The following is an 18,581-nucleotide window of genomic DNA, read 5'->3' as shown; positions in this document are numbered from 1 at the left end:
TTTTGTTTTCTATGTGATTGCATGGATACAGGTTAAGGACACACGTGTGCTTGTGGCAACAGACCAGCCAAACATGCTTAAACGCCTCCAGGAGTCAAATGTGTTCCTAGATGACATTCAAAAAGGCCTCAATACCTACCTGGAAAAGAAGAGGCTTTATTTCCCAAGGTCCGACTGTTGACTATAAGAACTAATGCTTATATTGTCATCATGTGTAAGAGCGCTCTGTGGATGTTCTGTTTTTCTTTATTATCATCGCCATTTGTTAGGTTCTTTTTCCTCTCCAATGATGAGCTGCTGGAGATCCTGTCTCAGACCAAAGACCCTCTGTGTGTGCAGCCTCACCTGAAGAAATGCTTTGAAGGGATCGCTAAACTGGAGTTCACGGAGGAAATGGCCATCACCGGTATGATCAGCTCTGAGAAAGAGACGATTCCCTTCACAGAGAAGATTTATCCAGCCCACGCAAAGGTATACAACAAAAGGAGGTTTTAAACATTGTATCATGGCTATCCTTTAGTTATTATTTTTTTCCATTTTTAGCATATTTTTTCAGATATTATGTGCTGAGTATATTTGGTGGATTGAATTACTTGTTTTTCAGGGTATGGTAGAGAAATGGTTGCTGCAGGTGGAGAATCTTATGCTCAGGAGTGTTCGACACGTCATCCATCAAGGAGTGACTCAGTATGCAGAGGTATTTGGAGATATAACTTTGTTTCGAATCTCTAGGAAGTCAATCCTAGCTGAACATGTGCCTGTTGTGCCTTTATTTGACAGATAATTTGGTGCTTTTAGCTTTCATGTTTTTAAACAGAAATCAGTTCTTTGAATTGGAAGTAAAACGGTGGATGATAAATAATTCTGTGTCTCCACCATATAATGTTTTCTGGTTGTAGCTGCCCAGAAGAAAGTGGGTGTTGCAGTGGCCTGGCCAAGTTGTCATCTGCGCCTCATCCATATTTTGGACCACTGAAGTATCTGAAGCCATCCAGAACAATTCTCTGCCTGTCAGTACCAGGACATGCAGTACACCGCTAACTTCCTCATTCAAAAACAACATTTCAGCCAAAAAATTACATTCTAGTCTCAACTGTGTCTAATTATCATTCCAACAAAGGACTATGTGGAGAAGTGCAATGCCCAGATTGCTGACATTGTGGAGCTGGTGCGTGGGAAGCTGCCAGGAGGTGCAAGGATGACCCTTGGTGCTCTCACTGTTATAGATGTGCACGGTAATCATACTGCCATTGTGAAACTGTGAAATCTGTTCTTTTGATTAAGTCTTGCTTGCAGAATGTCTCATGCTGTTTTTTTTCTCCCCTAGCTCGAGATGTTGTTGCAAAACTAGCAGAGGAGCGGATCTCCTCGCTGAATGACTTTGCATGGATTTCTCAGCTGCGTTATTTCTGGGAGGATGGAGAAGTGATGCTGCGTATGATCACCACCTGCTTGAAATATGGCTATGAGTACCTGGGCAATTCTCCCCGTCTCGTCATCACACCGCTTACAGACCGCTGCTATAGGTATCTTACAAGTTGTGGCCTGTATTTGACTATGGATGCAGAAATAATTTCTACAATAATGTGGGAAAAAGCAGTACAGTACTCTTTGTATCAGTGAGTTTGTCTTTGTTGTCACAAGAACTCTGATGGGGGCTTTGAAGTTGAACTTGGGGGGAGCGCCTGAGGGTCCCGCAGGAACTGGAAAGACAGAGACGACAAAGGATCTTGCAAAAGCACTAGCCAAACAGGTATATTGAAATGGTTTGCAGTTAACCACTGATCTATATTTTACCCTCCATCTTTTTTTATGTAATGCAAACATTTGAACCTTCTTTCTCCAGTGTGTAGTGTTTAACTGCTCTGATGGTCTGGACTACAAGGCTATGAGTAAGTTCTTCAAAGGGCTGGCTCAGTCTGGAGCATGGGCTTGCTTTGATGAGTTCAATCGTATTGAGGTAAGCACATTGACCAAATCTTTGTTTATCTGTTTTATCATCTAATTATCCAAATGCCCTGTCTGCTTCACATGAGCTCTGCACAGCCACTGTTAAAGGTTTATGACAAGAGTCAACCCAAACCCCCTATTAAATAATCAGTTCAGGAGTCATTTTAGATTGAGAATCAAGATGGCACTGTCACATATTAACAGGATCTTTTGCTCAGAAACTAAACCAAATTTAGATCAATCAAGCTCAGCGGGAAGTTGATTTGATTATTTTTAATACCCTTTCAACAGTGGGAACAAAAAGAATGATTGACAGACCGCACCTCACACAAAGGATTGCCATCATTTCATATCCTGTCTTCTGCTCTGTCACCCTTTCTACAAAATAAATGGATCATGTTAAAAGTATGAGCGTATGATAGTTTGGTTTACCTAAATAGTGTAGAGGCTGAGGAATTTACCTTGCAGATTATTTACAGCCTACTTGATTTATCATATTCATGTAACCCTATAAGGCCTAAACCAGCAAGCTGTGAGATAAACTCCCTGCACTCCAGCAGAAGCAGGGACTTTATGTAACCATGCTTACATTCCACATGAATGATGAGTAGTTTACATAAATAAGTGTTTGGCAGACCCAGAAAAATCACTCCACAGAATGCGAGACCTTCCTCATCTTCTTTGGTGGCTTTTCTATTTTAGAGACATCTTATTACTTTCAATCTGTTGTTTATCATTCATCTGTTTTTAAACTATAAATATAAAACACCTAACTGTTTTTTAAAAGTCTGTCTTCTTATGGACAACAGAGTTCAATAAGATCCTGGATTTATTTCACGTTCTTGGATTTTCACATAATAGTATTTTGAGAGTTACGGCACAGAACTGTATGTTACAGAGCGTGTCCTTTCACAGGAGAATAACAGCTAACCTGGTCAGTAAGCCTGAATTGATGCAGACTCACCATTTGAGTATCACACACCACATGCAGATTGTGTTGGATGGCACTCAGTGTTACAGACCTCTCATGTGAACACACCAACAGAGAGGAAGTGTGTGTAGAGGGGAGAGTAGGATGCAGTCTTGCTGGAAATTTAGAATGTAGTTCGTGAAAAATGGCAAAATCTGCTGTATGACATGATGTTTTGTAACACTAACTGTTTGTCCCACTGGGTAGATATGCAAAGGCAAGGACTCCCTTCATACATGTATTCAAATACCATTGCAAAATTGTTGAAACAGACAAAAAAAAAAAAGCTTAATAATATGATTAGAGTTTGGAAGGACGTTAATAAATATGTAAAAGAGCCAAATTATATTTCTCGGTTTAGTCTCATTTTAGGCAATCAGTTGTTTATACCTGGAAGGGCTGATGCAGTATTTCATGTATGGAGATCCAAAGGACTGAAAATGACTCAAGATCTTTATCTGTCCAATTCCAACACACATAAGTCCTTTCAGGAGTTGCAAGTTCTATGTAATATAGATAAACAAAGATGTTTTTTAAATATCTTCAACTTAGAAACTTCCTCCAAAAAAACAGAATAATGTTCTGACAAAACCTACTAAATCAACTTTGGAGGAAATAATGACAAAAGATAGGAAAAAGGTGTGATACCATATAATGTCACATTGTCTACAATGTGAGAAGATTTATACAGTAGACTTAAAGCTTGCACTAGTGCCAACGGGGGAGGACTGGAGAAATGCATGTAACTTGGCACATACCAGATCTATTAATGAACGTCTCAGATTAATCCAGTTCTTTTTTTTAACAAATGTTAAATTTTTATTTCCATTTGCCACAACATGGAAACAATTTATATTTTGGTCAGACAAAGACTACTTAAACAAAAAAATGGAAAACTGAATAAATAAATACATAAATACATAACTAACTAATTTACGCCCTAAGTGTACAACAGTGTCACAGTTTTGTTAGTCTCTTCAGAATGAAATCACATTCATATAATATTTCTGGTCTTTTTCTCTGCTACTAAAGTAACAACAAAAGGAAAAATGTACAGTAATAAAAATGTTAACATAAGTTGATATGGCCTCTAGAGGTAAGATGAATGAGTATAAAAAAGAGAAAGAAAAAAGGAGGGTAAGAGAAAAAGAACAATATAAATATATATATACATATATAGCTATGCACATACGTACTGATATGTAAATTTAAAAAAAAAAAAATCATTTCATGTATGGGGCCGATGAATCCAGTTCAAACGGTTCATGAGAATTAATGTAATGCCAGTAAATCTCAATAGGTATGATGAAAAACTGATGTATGTTGAAAATGTGCTGAATATGGAGGAACACTGGTTCATTATTCATGGTATGTAGAAAAAATGTTAGTATTCTTGGCAGGAATATGAGGTTAAGTTGAAAAAATAGTCTCTAAGAAATTTTTGTTGAACCGAAGACTGCTCTCGTTTGGCTTAAACCCAGAAAAAGGTACATACACAAAAGCTGAAAGAATGTAAGCCTGTTAAATGTGAAGAGGTTTATTTTGTTATGCTGAAAGAACATTCATGGGCCTGTGACAGGTCAGTGGAGGTTACAGATGTTGTCTACTCTCCTACTGGAAAGGATTAAATAAACTGTCAGATATATTGAATTCTGCTGTGATACAATTCTATGAACTTCCAAACTTTTTACTTATAAAACAGGAAATCTCTCCCTGATGTTGTTTTTCTAGATCAATTTATAACGCACCTCAAACCATTATTAATACAAAAATATTCAATTACTTAAAAGAACTCCTCTCTTAAATAAAATAACCATGGATTCTTTGGGACGTGCCTCCTGCCCCCTGGTGGATCATTGCTTGTATCTGGATGTGTTAAGTTCTTTTCCCGCTGATTGTGTACAGGTCTAACGAACATGTATCAATTATGAATTTGGCTTGTTTTTAAATGTTGTGTCCTCAGTTTGTTCTCTTGCTGTAAATGTTTCTGTGTGTGTGCGACAGGTGGAGGTGCTCTCCGTAGTGGCCCAGCAGATCCTCTGCATACAACAAGCCATCGCTAAAAACCTAAAGACTTTCCTGTTTGAGGGGACGGAGCTGTCCCTCAACCCAACCTGCTCAGTGTTCATCACCATGAACCCAGGTTACGCTGGCAGAGCTGAGCTTCCAGATAACCTGAAGGTACATCCTTTGAGAAGAGTTGTTTTCAGGTTCATTTAATAGAGCAGAAAGTGATGATGATGATGAATTAATAATATATATATGTAATGATATAATAATTGTGTGGACACGTTGGGATGGGATGCTGTGGCTGGATGTACAGCTATGTCTTTTTTTTCTTGAAGGCTCTTTTCCGCACCGTGGCCATGATGGTGCCAGACTACTGTCTCATTGGAGAGATCTCATTGTACTCTATGGGCTTCATTGAATCTCGCAGGTATGCTGCTTCTACAAACCAGCCCATTTTGTTGGTTGGTTCATCCACTGATCCTCCTTTACATCTGATTTTACCAACAGTCTGGCTCAGAAGATTGTGGCCACCTACCGCCTGTGCTCTGAGCAGCTCTCCTCCCAGCACCACTATGACTACGGCATGCGAGCTGTGAAGTCTGTGCTGACCGCAGCCGGAAACCTGAAGCTGAAGTATCCTGAGGAGAACGAGAGTGTGCTACTGCTGAGGGCGCTGATGGACGTCAATATGGCCAAGTTCTTAGCACAAGATGTTCCTCTGTTTCAGGTGAGGAATATCAGAGCACAATCCAAAGCAGCTCTTTCCATGTGATCAACCAATTATTTAATTTGATTTTCCCTTCTCTGCCCATAGGGTATCATCTCTGATTTATTCCCTGGCATTGTCCTTCCAAAACCAGATTATGATCTCTTCCTCAAGGCTCTGAATGATAACATTGTCAAGTTGAATCTCCAGTCTGTCCCATGGTTCATTGGGAAAATTATCCAGGTACTAGAGAAGAGTATTTCTGTGTACTATTTTCTGTTAATGAACCACTTTAATTAATTTTGTAATTGTTTTTGTTTCTGTACAGGTGTATGAGATGATGTTGGTTCGACATGGTTTTATGATAGTGGGAGACCCTCTCGGAGGAAAGACCTCCTCATATAAAGTTCTTGCAGCTGCCCTTGGAGACCTTTACAAAGGTTGGTATTTTTTTTTCTGTTTCTCTTTCGTTTTGGCTTCTGAAATGTTTTGAATTTAAAATAGTGCATTGGCAAAGATAGATCTGATTTCTTACTATTATTCAACAGTTTTTGTCTGTATTGCTTTGTTTTTCAGCCAAGTTGATGGACGAGTTTGCCGTGAATTTCCGCATCATCAATCCCAAAGCCATCACCATGGGCCAGCTTTACGGCTGCTTTGACCCAGTCAGCCATGAGTGGTCTGACGGTGTATTAGCTACCTCCTTCAGGGATCAGGCCAGCTCCACTTCAGAAAATCGGCAGTGGATCATCTTTGATGGACCGATTGATGCTGTCTGGATTGAAAACATGAATACTGTTTTGGATGACAACAAGAAGGTACTTAATTCCCAGTAATGGGCAAATAGCCAGTTTGTTTAAACACAGCTTTTATTATTTGAATAGTTTATCTAAAACAAGTTAGTCAAACTCTGTTTCAATTAGGGATGCACCAATCCACATTTTCTGATCCTGATATCTGGGCTTTGGATATTGACCGATACCAATATTGATCTGATACCAGTGTAAAATAATAATCTGCATACAGAACAGACTGTTCAGTTGTAAAATTTTATACTCTGTAGACTAAATCAAAGTTTAGCCTTAGTGTCAAGTTCAGGCCCATCCTTTCCCAAATGATACTTGATCCAGCTTTGAGAGGCTGGATTTGGCCGATACCTGACACCAAGATTGGATCCGTGCATCCCTAGTTTGAATGCATTATAGATTTAAAGTCTCTTCTGTTTATTTCCTTCTCTTCTAGCTTTGCCTGATGAGCGGTGAGATTATCCAGATGAGTTCAAAAATGAGTCTGATCTTTGAACCGGCTGACCTGGAGCAAGCCTCTCCAGCTACTGTCAGCAGGTTGGCAACACAGAGACAAGCTCCATAGGCAAATATAAAAGTTTGGAAGTTTAAGAAAAAAATTTCCATAGTAATTTATTTTTCACAGGTGTGGTATGATCTACATGGAACCTCAGCAGCTGGGCTGGTCTCCTCTTAGAGATTCCTACATGAACACACTGCCTGAAAGCCTTAACACTGAACATAGACAAGTGGTAAGACTGTAGCATAAAGATATTGATGTGTGTTTTTTTTTTTTTTATTTCTACCATATTGTACAAGAGCTCTTTGCATTGTTCTCGTTTTTTTGTCCCCAGATAGTGAACTTGTTTGACTGGCTAGTCCAGCCCTGTCTTGATTTTATAGACAGGGAATGTCGCTTTGTGATCCAAACATCCCCCATTCACCTGGCCTTCAGTCTGATGAAGCTGTACACTTGCCTGATGGGTATGAAAAAATGATGAAATAATGACATTTGAAGAATGAATTAAAGCTTTTTACATCAGCTGGTTCGTTTGTTTTAACATGGCTGTCTTTAGATGAAATTTCTGAGTCAGAAACCAGTGCTACGCCAATGTCCAGCCAGCAGATCTCAATGTGGCTGCAGTGTCTGTTTCTGTTTGCGGTTGTTTGGACTGTTGGTGGGACCATCACTGGAGAGAGCCGTCAGAAGTTTGACATCTTCTTCCGCAATCTGATCTTGGGCATGGATGAAGAGCATCCTCGACCTAAGAGTGTCAAACTCAAAAAGAACAACATCTTTCCTGAAAGAGGTGACATATTTCAACAATTGTTTTTCTTTACGTTAGTGTGAAGCATGAAAAATGTGTTAATGTGTCTTAGCATGATCTTTCCTTCTCCTTTCAGGCACCGTCTATGACTACTACTTTAGCAAACACGGACAAGGGCAGTGGAATGTGTGGACTGATTCTATCACTGAAGAAGAAAACCTCATTCCAGCTGGAGCCAATGTAAGCAGAAGTTACTTTGAGTTGTAATTGAAGATGTTGTCACAATCTGCACTAAACACAAAATTCTTCCTCTGCTTGACCGTCAGGTGTCAGACCTCATCATCCCAACCATGGAGACAGCACGTCAGCTATTCTTCCTGCGTACCTACCTCCAGCATGAAATACCTGTGCTGTTTGTCGGCCCCACTGGCACTGGAAAGTCGGTAATAAACCTGAACTTCTTGGTAAAGCTGCCTAAGGAACAGTACACACCAAACTGTATAAACTTCTCAGCCCGCACCTCAGCGAATCAAACCCAGGACATCATCATGGCCAAGCTGGACCGGAGGAGGAAGGGTGTGTTTGGACCTCCGGTGGGAAAGAAGTGTGTCGTCTATGTTGGTAAAGACACTTGAAGTATACACTCAGACTGCTGGGTAAAAGCCATTCACTAACTTGAGATGTCCAATTGTTTGTAAGTCATAAATTGTTGCTGAAACCTCTACTACACAGATGATCTGAACATGCCTGCCAAGGAAATCTATGGCGCCCAGCCTCCAATTGAGCTGTTGAGGCAGTGGATCGACCACCATCACTGGTATGACAAGAAGGACACCTCCAGGATAAACATAGTGGATTTGCTGTTTTTGGCAGCAATGGGGCCTCCTGGTGGCGGGAAAAATGACATCACTGGTGAGACTGATTTTTTTTTTTCATTCAAGTGATTATAAAAGCAGACTGAGTACAGTTTACTGCATCTTCCAAACGGTTTCCGCTGTTAGGCCGCTTCACTCGCCACTTGAATGTCATCACAATAAATTCCTTTGATGACGAAACCCTGACCAAGATTTTCAGCTCCATCACAGACTGGCATTTCAGGAAGGGCTTTGATGCCTCTTTGAACAGGTAACATGTCAAAAATATAAGATAACCCATCTTTTTCAGAGAAACAAGCTTATTGTTATTCATCTATTCTCCGAGGCTTGGCAAGATCATGGTCCAAGCCACCATGGCAGTCTATAAAGATACCATTGACAGCTTCCTCCCCACTCCATCAAAGTCCCACTACATCTTCAACCTACGAGACTTTGCTCGAGTCATCCGGGGCGTGCTCCTGGCACCACATACACACATGCAGGCAAGTAGAAACTGAGGAGAAATGTTTGAAGTCGTTTTCTTGGATTGTATTTCTTACATTTGTTGGCCACGTACAACAGGATGGAGACAAACTGATCCGCCTGTGGATTCATGAGGTGTACCGAGTTTTCTATGACCGACTCATCGACAGCAATGACAAGGAAATGTTCTTTGGCATCGTCAAAGCGAGAACCGACAACTTCTTTAAACAGAGTGTGGAAAAGGTTTGGTCAAACACACATACACACACACACTGAAGTGTCACTTTACAATGTTAAAAGAGAAAATCAAATGTGTCCTTTAGCTCATGCATGTTGCGTGTTTCTCACAGATTATAAACACATGATTGTATTGTATCAGTTTAAGTGCCCCATAAAAAACATCAGGGTAGAAGATTTGATTAGTGATGCATTCATGTGCTGGATTTGTATGCTGGAAACATTGGAGTGAAAGGATCTCCAGCTGAGGACTTAAAAGCAGTGATTTTCTTTGTTAGTCAGTCATGACCCTGAATCAGATAAAGAAAAAAACAAACTTTGAAGAGTAGCCAACGTTTTGTGGAACACGGTGCAGTGTGACTTAGTTGTAAAGGGCTCTTCCACCAAATTGGTACCATTTGCTTGAAGTAACTCTCTAGAAATAAGGTTAAATTTCTCTTTTCTTCAACTGTAAACCTGATGATGCAAATATTGAAGTACTGAAAATGTGTATTGGCCCATCTCAGGCACCTTTATTTATTTTTACAAGGTGTTTAAGCTGAAGATGGTTGCAGTTTTTTTCTGTCCTGTTACCAAAACTCATGTAGCATCTAAAAAGCATGTTTGAAAGTTTGCCAACTTATTAGAATGAGCAAATACATTAAAATATAGCCACATGGCATTTATGCTAAATTATGTAGACATTAAGCACATTACAATGATTCAAAAAGAGCTGTATTGATAAAAAAAAAAGAAATAACATCTAAAAAATAATTAGGGTAACAGGACTAAGTTGAGATTTTAACCCCCCACCAGTTGTAGCTGAAACATCATTGAATATTTAGATAAATAAAGAGTGAACTTAAATTTGGCCCTTTCCATGCCCTGAATTATATTACTTCCTGTAAAACATATGACTTTGAATATTTCAAAAATTTCAGAGGCCGTAATGTGTAAGGATAACAGGAGTAAGTGGATACCTAAGGACATGACTTAAGTATGAATTCAGCTTTTTTTCCCTTTTTTTTTATATAAGAAAATAAACTTTAAGTCTAGCTGGGCGAAGGAGTGACACAAATATATAAAAAAAGATTAGTTATGAAGGATTAAAATAATTCTATTTGATGGTAAAATCTAACTTAGGAAGCAGGAAAGGCAACAATTGCTATTTTTTCAATGTTCCAGGTAATTCAGATTAACCTTTTAAATTATTTTTATCAAATGTGCAATTAGATCAATGTGCTGGACACTTGACTTAGTAAAAAATGTGTTTTAAAGTTTATTTCATCATGCATTTATACTATGTATTACCTGACAAATGACAATGATTCGGCTCTAATATTTTTATCTTAACTCTCCTCTCCTGTTGTACAGCTCCTGAGCCATCTGAGTCCAGATGGAAAAGTTGCTGATGAGAGCATTCGTAGCTTGTTCTTTGGTGACTATTCCAAGCCTGATTCCGATGTCAAGGCCTACGATGAAATCACAGACTTGTGTGCCTTACAAGAAGTCATGGAGTTCTACCTCGATGAGTACAACAGCTGCAGCAAAGCTCCCATGTCCCTCGTCATGTTCAAATTTGCCATTGAGCACATTTCACGAATCTGCCGTGTTCTGAAACAAAACAATGGCCACCTTTTACTTGTCGGTATTGGTGGTTCAGGGCGGCAGAGCACCACAAAGCTCGGCACCTTCATCAATGACTACGTCCTGTTCCAGATCGAGTTGACAAAGACGTACAGTATGTCAGACTGGAGGGACGACCTGAAGCAGATCATGCTGAAAGCAGGCATTGAGGGGAAGAGCCTGGTGTTCCTGTTCAATGACAGCCAGATCAAAGATGAGGCCATGCTAGAAGATGTTAACATGCTGCTTAACACTGGTGATGTACCTAACATATTTGCTGCTGATGAGCGTGCTGACATCATTGAGAAAATGCAGGGGATCGCCCGCATGGAGGGCAAGAAGATTGATGCCACGCCACTCTCTTTGTACAACTACTTTATTGACCGTGTGAAAGCAAACCTTCACATTGTGCTTGGTAAGACAAGAAAAGTGATCGTCTTGATTTTTGATTTGCAAATTTGTGACTCAAAAATAATATGTTTTGTGTGTAACAGCCATGAGCCCGATTGGTGATGCATTTAGGAACCGTCTCAGGATGTTCCCCTCCCTTATCAACTGCTGCACCATTGACTGGTTCCACGCATGGCCAGACGATGCCCTGGAGATGGTGGCTCACAAGTTTTTAGAGGATGTAGAAATGGACACTGAGATCAGACTAGAGTAAGAAGAGTAGTTCTGTGTAAATCCTTTCGCTGTGTGATTAACTAAGCATAAACTTTTGGCTGCAACATGTTGTTTAGTCTGATGATGATAGACGCATATGAGGCCCATAAACAAGCCTGATTTAACACAAAGAAATAATTCAACTAACCACTGGTAAGCTTTGGTCAGCAGCATAGATTTGGCATCAGAAATGTGTAACAGTTCCATATTTTGACCTTTCTGTGATCTCAGGGTTGTGGAGATGTGCAAGACCTTCCAGACAAGTGTCAGAGACATGTCACAAAGATACTTCTCCAGACTCAGGAGATACAACTATGTCACTCCGACCTCCTACCTAGAGCTCATCCTCACCTTCAAGACTCTTCTCAATGTCAAAAGAAACGAAGTGAACACAGCGAGGAACCGTTACATCGTCGGTCTGCAGAAACTTGAGTTTGCTGCCTCCCAGGTGAAACCCCTCAAAGCAATACCTTTAATTTCTTTGTTCAGATTGACATTGTTTTCATTGCATTGTCTAACTTTCCTCCATGTCCACAGGTGTCAGTGATGCAGGAGGAGCTGACGGCTTTGCAGCCAGAGCTCATTCAGACCTCAGCAGAAACAGATAAGATGATGGTTAAGATAGAAGGAGAGACTGTGGAGGTGGATGCTAAGAAAGAACTTGTGTCTGCAGATGAGAAAGTAGCAAATGAAGCAGCTGCTGCAGCACAAGCTATCAAGGTTAGCACACTGACACATCATCAACACGACTATTAATGAAGTGTCTCAACTGATGTTTTTTTTTTCTGTCGCTTTGTGAAAAGATGTTCAGTAAAACATTTGGAATAACTACACAGTATGCAGACACTGACAGCATTGAATGTGCTCTTTTTTAGGATGAGTGTGAGGGAGACTTGGCAGAAGCCATGCCTGCTTTGGAAGCTGCCCTGTCAGCACTGAACACCCTCAAACCGGCAGACATCACAGTTGTTAAATCTATGCAGAACCCACCTGGTCTGGTCAAGCTGGTCATGGAGTCCATCTGTATCATGAAGGGCATCAAACCTGAGAGAAAACCTGATCCTGGGGGTTCAGGTAAGAACCAGTTCTTTAGTCAAACTGTGTTATTATGATTGAGAAAAGTTAGTGTACTTATGATACTGGAAATTAAATATGGTAACAGTTTGTTTAAACAATGTGTTGCAGGTAAGATGGTTGAGGACTTCTGGGGTCCCTCTAAGAAACTCCTTGGAGACCTCAAGTTTTTGGAGAGCCTCAAAACGTATGACAAAGACAACATTCCTGCCGCAAATATCAAGAAAATCAGAGATAAGTTCATCGATAACCCCGATTTCCAGCCCTCTGTTATCAAAAACGTCTCCTCTGCATGTGAGGGTCTCTGTAAGTGGGTGCGAGCCATGGAGGTGTATGAGCGCGTTGCCAAGGTGGTCGCTCCAAAGAAGGAGAGGCTGAAGCAGGCCGAGGATGAGCTGGCTGTGCAGATGGAGATGTTGTCTGTTAAAAGAGCCGAGCTGAAGGAAGTCGAGGACAGGCTGCAGATCCTGAATGATGACCTGGATGCCATGATTAACAAGAAGAAAGAGCTGGAGGATAACATTGAACTGTGTTCCCAGAAGCTGATTAGGGCGGAGAAGCTGATTGGAGGGCTGGGTGGGGAGAAGGACAGGTGGACTGAAGCTGCAAGGCAACTAGAGATCAGGTAAACCAAATTCTCATGTATTATCTTTGATAGGTTTGCTTGGGGAAATTTATCTGATTGTGTCTAAATTCGACTTCTGCAGGTACACCAACCTGACAGGCGACATACTCCTCTCTTCAGGAACTGTTTGTTACCTTGGGGCGTTTACAGTAGACTATCGTACAGAGTGCCAGGAGCAGTGGCATATCTTGTGCCAGGAGAAGAAAATCCCCTGCTCTGAGGACCTCACCCTTAGTAATACCCTGGGTAACCAAGTGGCCATCAGGGCGTGGCAGATCGCTGGACTCCCCGTGGACTCTTTCTCCACAGACAATGGAATCATTGTGTTCAACTCACGGCGCTGGCCGCTGATGATCGACCCGCAAGGCCAAGCCAACAAATGGATCAAAAACATGGAGAAGGTTAATAAACTCGCTGTCATCAAACCCTCTGATGGAAACTATGTGCGAGTCTTGGAGAATTGCATCCAGTTTGGAACTCCAGTTCTTTTGGAGAATGTAGGAGAGGATCTGGACCCAGTTCTTGAGCCTGTGTTGCTGAAGCAGACCTTCAAGCAACAAGGCGTGGAGTACATGAAAATCGGGGAGAACATTGTGGAATATAACAAAGACTTTCTGTTTTATATGACTACTGGACTGAGAAACCCTCACTATCTCCCAGAGGTGGCCGTCAAAGTCTGTCTGCTGAACTTTATGATCACACCACAAGGTCTTCAGGACCAGCTTTTGGGGCTCGTTGCAGCTAAAGAAAAGCCTGAGCTGGAGGAGAAGAAGAACCAGCTTATCCTGGAGAGTGCCGCCAACAACAAGCAGCTGAAAGAGATAGAGGATAAGATTTTACAAGTGCTCTCTTCGTCTGAGGGGAACATTTTGGAAGATGAGACTGCTATTAAGATCTTGTCATCGTCCAAAATCCTCTCTGAGGAGATCTCTGAGAAGCAAAAGATCGCCAGTGTCACAGAGAAGGAGATCGATGACACTCGCATGGGTTACCGCCCTGTGGCTGAACACTCCTCTATCTTGTTCTTCTGTATCTCTGAACTAGCAAACATTGAACCCATGTATCAGTACTCCCTGAACTGGTTCATCAACCTCTACCTGCATTCAATCGCTGACAGTGTGAAGAGTGAAGACGTGGCTGAGAGGATCAACAACATTGTCGATCACTTCACCCTCAGCATCTACAACAACGTGTGTCGCTCTCTTTTTGAAAAAGACAAGCTCCTGTTCTCCCTGCTGCTCACTGTTGGCATCATGCAGGGTAAAGGTCAGGTTGACGACCAAGTGTGGCGCTTCCTCCTCACAGGTGGCATTGCTTTAGATAACCCTTATCCCAACCCTGCTCCAGAGTGGCTTTCTGAAAAATCCTGGTCTGAAATCGTCAGAGCATCCAAACTTCCAAACCTCAACGGTTTCTTTGTTCATGTCCAAGATAATATCTCCAAATGGAAGATGCTCTATGACTCAGGACGGCCCCATAAAGACCAGTTACCTGACCAGTGGAGTGGGTTGCTGGGGATGGACAGAATGGTGGTGATCAGGTGCTTCAGGCCAGATAAACTCGTCCCTGCTGTGCAGGATTTTATAGTGGATAACATGGGGCAGGCTTACATTGAACCACCAACTTTTGACCTAGCAGGAAGTTACAAAGACTCCAACTGCTGCTCTCCTCTGATCTTTGTGCTGTCACCAGGATCTGATCCAACTGCAGGTGACCGAAAACTTCTGAGCTTTCTACTTTCAAACAAAGCACAAACTGTGACTTACTTTTAAACACAAGAGAAAAGCTAGTTCAGAGATCACAAAAGAGTCTTCTAAAAGGTCTACTTTGTTCCCTTAGGTCTCCTAAAGTTTGCTGAGGATCTAGAAATGGGGGGCAGCAAGACCCAAACCATTTCGTTGGGACAGGGACAAGGACCTATCGCTGCTCAGATGATTAATAAAGCCATCAAAGAGGGAACCTGGGTGGTACTGCAGAACTGCCACCTGGCCACCAGCTGGATGCCTACCTTAGAAAGGATCTGTGAGGAAACCATCAATCCAGAAGACACTCACAAAAACTTCAGGTATCTAACTTTGTGAAGTCAAACTGACACGTGTATGCATAAAAAATACAATTAAGACAAGCCTCTTTCCGTTTCCTACAGGTTATGGTTGACCAGCTACCCATCTGATAAGTTTCCCGTTAGCATCCTGCAGAACGGGCTCAAGATGACCAACGAGCCACCTAAAGGAATAAGAGCCAACCTTTTGCGCTCCTACTTGAGTCACCCCATCTCTGACCCTGCCTTTTTTGGCAGCTCCAAGAAACAAGTCATTTGGCAGAAGTTTCTGTTTGGTCTCACCTTCTTCCATGCGCTGGTACAGGAAAGGAGAAACTTTGGGCCTCTGGGTAAGAAATTTTCTTAATTCTTCTGTTTAACACTTTTTTTAAACCTTGTAATTTTGATCTTTGTTACAGCTCTTTGATATGTTAGATACTTTTAAAGCTACATTACTAATTTTTCTGTTGTTTGAGAAAAAGACTTTCATTTTGTCCACTTTTCCAGGTTGGAATATTCCCTATGAATTCAATGAGTCGGACTTGAGGATCAGTATGAGGCAGATCCAGATGTTCTTGGATGAGTATGATGAGGTTCCATTGGAGGCCCTCACCTATCTTACAGGTAAGAACTCAAAGATGCTGACACAGCAGAAAGATAATTCTCTGGGTGGGTTGGTCTTTACAGACTTGTCACTGAAAACATCTGAATAACATCACATTATCACTTTTTTTCCAATGGTCTCTGCTCTTTCAGGTGAATGCAACTATGGTGGCAGGGTGACAGATGACAAGGACAGGCGTCTGCTGGTGTCGCTTCTGTCTATCTTTTATAGCTGGGAGCTGATTGAGCAGGAGGGCTACCGCCTGTGTGAAGGGGATCTGTATTATGTCCCAGCTCATGGCCCCTACCAGGTACCATCACTGTGCCGGTCAATTTATGCATATGTATTCATGCTAATGCTATAATAATGATTGTTAGTCCCATTAGAGACGGGAAGCACTCTCTTCTTTTTTTGTTAAAACCAAAGTATATTCATGTTTTGGTCAGTACAGAAATGATGGTTTTAATCTCAGGGAGTAATATTTATCTGGAATGTAATCTCAATGATGTTTAGCCCAAAAGGCACAATGTTGCTGATTACTCTAATTTTTCAACAGTAACCAAAAGAAATAAAATTCTCCAAAAATATTTTACGTTTTTCAGACTTACGTGAGCTACATTCGCAGCCTTCCAATATGTGCCGATCCCTGTGTGTTCGGGCTTCATAGCAATGCAGATATCACAAAGGATAATCAAGAGACCAATCAGCTCCTGGATGGAGTTCTGCTGACCCTGCCCAGGCAGACAGGGGGCGGGGCTAAGTCTCCTCAGGTTTTCAGGATTTTTTTTCAGCACTTTTCTTTCTATGCAAATTATATAGAGGAAACATTTTATACAAACTAATTTTCTATATAGAAACTTTGTGCTGCCTGTTCATATGATAGGAAGTGGTTGATGAGCTTGCAGAAGACATCCTCTCTAAGCTTCCTGCAGACTTTGATGTACAGATGGTGATGGATCAATACCCTGTCATGTATGAGGAGTCGATGAATACTGTTTTGAGGCAGGAAGTTATTCGCTTTAACAGGTGACTTGTGATTCTTATGTTACCTTGCAGTTAAATAGTATGGTGTGAAGGACAAAAATATATTTATATATACACAGGGATTAATCTGGTGAAAGCCCTTTCAATAAAAACTCATCTCATCCTCTGTCTTTACAGACTCACTCATGTCGTTCGCATCAGCTTGATAAACATCCGAAAAGCTCTGAAGGGCCAGATCGTTATGTCTGCTGAACTTGAGGACGTTTTCAACAGTATGCTAGTGGGCAAGGTGCCTGCTATGTGGGCAGCCAAGTCATATCCATCTCTCAAGCCGATGGGGAGCTATGTGACTGATCTGTTGGCCAGGCTGCAGTTTTTACAAGTAAGAGTTATGATCTTCACAGCTCCACAAAGGTGGGATATGACTGCCAGAGTGAATAGTGCACATACTGAGGAGCCATAGTCCAGTAGTAAAAGCTATATGTGCAGTTTTCTTTGCCTTAACATTGGAAGAGAATTAGAATTACCTTGGTATCAGCTGACACCAGAGTGTAAAAATCTGTTATGTTTTGAACAAAAGTAAAGCCTCACTGATGTGCACAGAATCCATTCCATCATTGTTTGACACTCTGTATATGCTCTGATGTTTCTTTTGACAGGACTGGATCGATAGCGGCCCACCCACAGTCTTCTGGCTCTCTGGTTTCTACTTCACTCAGTCATTTCTTACAGGGGTGGCTCAGAATTTTGCTCGGAAGTACACAATCCCCATAGACTACATCGGCTTTGAGTTTGAGGCAACTATTCACCTTTGTTTTGTGTTCTTATACAGTAATGAAAGTTCAACTCTTGGGGATATACTCAGTCGCCCCTTACCCTGTGATTTGTGCTTTAGGTAACCAAGGAAGAGACCCACATGGAGATAAAGCCAGAGGATGGGGCCTATGTTCGGGGCCTCTTCATGGAAGGAGCTCGGTGGGACAGAGAGAACATGGTCATAGGAGAGTCCCTTCCCAAGATCCTCTTTGACTGTCTGCCCATCATCAAACTGAAACCAGGAGAAATGTCTAAGTTTAAGCATGAAGACATCTATGTTTGTCCCGTTTATAAAACCAGCGCCCGTAGAGGGACCCTGTCCACCACCGGTCACTCCACAAACTACGTCATGTCTATTGAGCTGCCATCCGACAGGCCACAGAAACACTGGGTGAACCGTGGGGTGGCCTGCCTCTGTCAGCTGGATGACTAAGACCTAACATCAACCAGGTCAAAGCTAAACAAGTTTCATATGTAGTTTCACAATAAAGCACTTTTTTCGTTTATTTTAGTGAATATGCTTTATTTTTGATGGGTTATGGGTTACTATGCTTATTTATTACATCAATAAATGACAGAACAGGTCAACCATTCAAATAATTGAAGTGCTCATTTCAAATCATCTTATCAACAACAGGTGTTTCTCAGATAAAACACTAGATGGCGGCAAAGGCAAACCAGTACTCAACAGGGGTCTCATCTCGCCCACAGTGATGAATGTCTGTGCTCAAAACTTTTCACTGAGATATTAATCTCTGTACATTTTCAACATAAACAACATTAGTATGTCTAGTCCTGCAGCTAAACATTGTGTCATCAAACCCAATTATGCTTCCTGAGGAATGTAGTCAACAATGTCACTGGATTAAGGTTGTTTGAAAAATAGGCTGTGAATGTTAAGGACCC

General features: G+C 41.3%; 1 protein-coding gene across 1 annotated transcript in view; it reads left to right on the top strand.

The window, feature by feature from the left end:
• Positions 1 to 18,132, top strand: part of dnah3 (dynein axonemal heavy chain 3) — a 30,913-nt gene extending 12,781 nt beyond the window's left edge. Inside the window, exons 24-63 of the mRNA XM_074687524.1 lie at positions 32 to 168; positions 270 to 471; positions 605 to 697; positions 900 to 1,010; positions 1,121 to 1,235; positions 1,328 to 1,526; positions 1,645 to 1,753; positions 1,847 to 1,960; positions 4,925 to 5,101; positions 5,266 to 5,357; positions 5,438 to 5,657; positions 5,745 to 5,879; positions 5,965 to 6,076; positions 6,213 to 6,454; positions 6,879 to 6,979; positions 7,068 to 7,173; positions 7,276 to 7,405; positions 7,498 to 7,731; positions 7,826 to 7,929; positions 8,016 to 8,310; positions 8,422 to 8,601; positions 8,691 to 8,814; positions 8,890 to 9,046; positions 9,126 to 9,269; positions 10,617 to 11,283; positions 11,363 to 11,528; positions 11,763 to 11,979; positions 12,069 to 12,251; positions 12,407 to 12,605; positions 12,717 to 13,230; positions 13,313 to 14,940; positions 15,070 to 15,295; positions 15,377 to 15,621; positions 15,779 to 15,895; positions 16,028 to 16,185; positions 16,478 to 16,645; positions 16,759 to 16,901; positions 17,037 to 17,241; positions 17,519 to 17,656; positions 17,755 to 18,132. Of these exons, the coding sequence (XP_074543625.1) occupies positions 32 to 168; positions 270 to 471; positions 605 to 697; positions 900 to 1,010; positions 1,121 to 1,235; positions 1,328 to 1,526; positions 1,645 to 1,753; positions 1,847 to 1,960; positions 4,925 to 5,101; positions 5,266 to 5,357; positions 5,438 to 5,657; positions 5,745 to 5,879; positions 5,965 to 6,076; positions 6,213 to 6,454; positions 6,879 to 6,979; positions 7,068 to 7,173; positions 7,276 to 7,405; positions 7,498 to 7,731; positions 7,826 to 7,929; positions 8,016 to 8,310; positions 8,422 to 8,601; positions 8,691 to 8,814; positions 8,890 to 9,046; positions 9,126 to 9,269; positions 10,617 to 11,283; positions 11,363 to 11,528; positions 11,763 to 11,979; positions 12,069 to 12,251; positions 12,407 to 12,605; positions 12,717 to 13,230; positions 13,313 to 14,940; positions 15,070 to 15,295; positions 15,377 to 15,621; positions 15,779 to 15,895; positions 16,028 to 16,185; positions 16,478 to 16,645; positions 16,759 to 16,901; positions 17,037 to 17,241; positions 17,519 to 17,656; positions 17,755 to 18,108 (8,961 nt within the window). The 3' untranslated portion in view covers positions 18,109 to 18,132. The remainder of the gene's footprint in view (positions 1 to 31; positions 169 to 269; positions 472 to 604; positions 698 to 899; positions 1,011 to 1,120; positions 1,236 to 1,327; positions 1,527 to 1,644; positions 1,754 to 1,846; positions 1,961 to 4,924; positions 5,102 to 5,265; positions 5,358 to 5,437; positions 5,658 to 5,744; positions 5,880 to 5,964; positions 6,077 to 6,212; positions 6,455 to 6,878; positions 6,980 to 7,067; positions 7,174 to 7,275; positions 7,406 to 7,497; positions 7,732 to 7,825; positions 7,930 to 8,015; positions 8,311 to 8,421; positions 8,602 to 8,690; positions 8,815 to 8,889; positions 9,047 to 9,125; positions 9,270 to 10,616; positions 11,284 to 11,362; positions 11,529 to 11,762; positions 11,980 to 12,068; positions 12,252 to 12,406; positions 12,606 to 12,716; positions 13,231 to 13,312; positions 14,941 to 15,069; positions 15,296 to 15,376; positions 15,622 to 15,778; positions 15,896 to 16,027; positions 16,186 to 16,477; positions 16,646 to 16,758; positions 16,902 to 17,036; positions 17,242 to 17,518; positions 17,657 to 17,754) is intronic.
• Positions 18,133 to 18,581: the final 449 nt, after the last annotated feature.

This window comes from Halichoeres trimaculatus, unplaced genomic scaffold (assembly GCF_033239565.1).
Source record: "Halichoeres trimaculatus isolate MK-OKI-2021-1 unplaced genomic scaffold, fHalTri1.1 fHalTri1_scaffold_14, whole genome shotgun sequence".
NCBI classification, from domain to species: Eukaryota; Metazoa; Chordata; class Actinopteri; order Labriformes; family Labridae; genus Halichoeres; species Halichoeres trimaculatus.
Note: the sequence above shows the minus strand (reverse complement) of the source record. Positions and strands in the feature narration are given on the sequence as shown.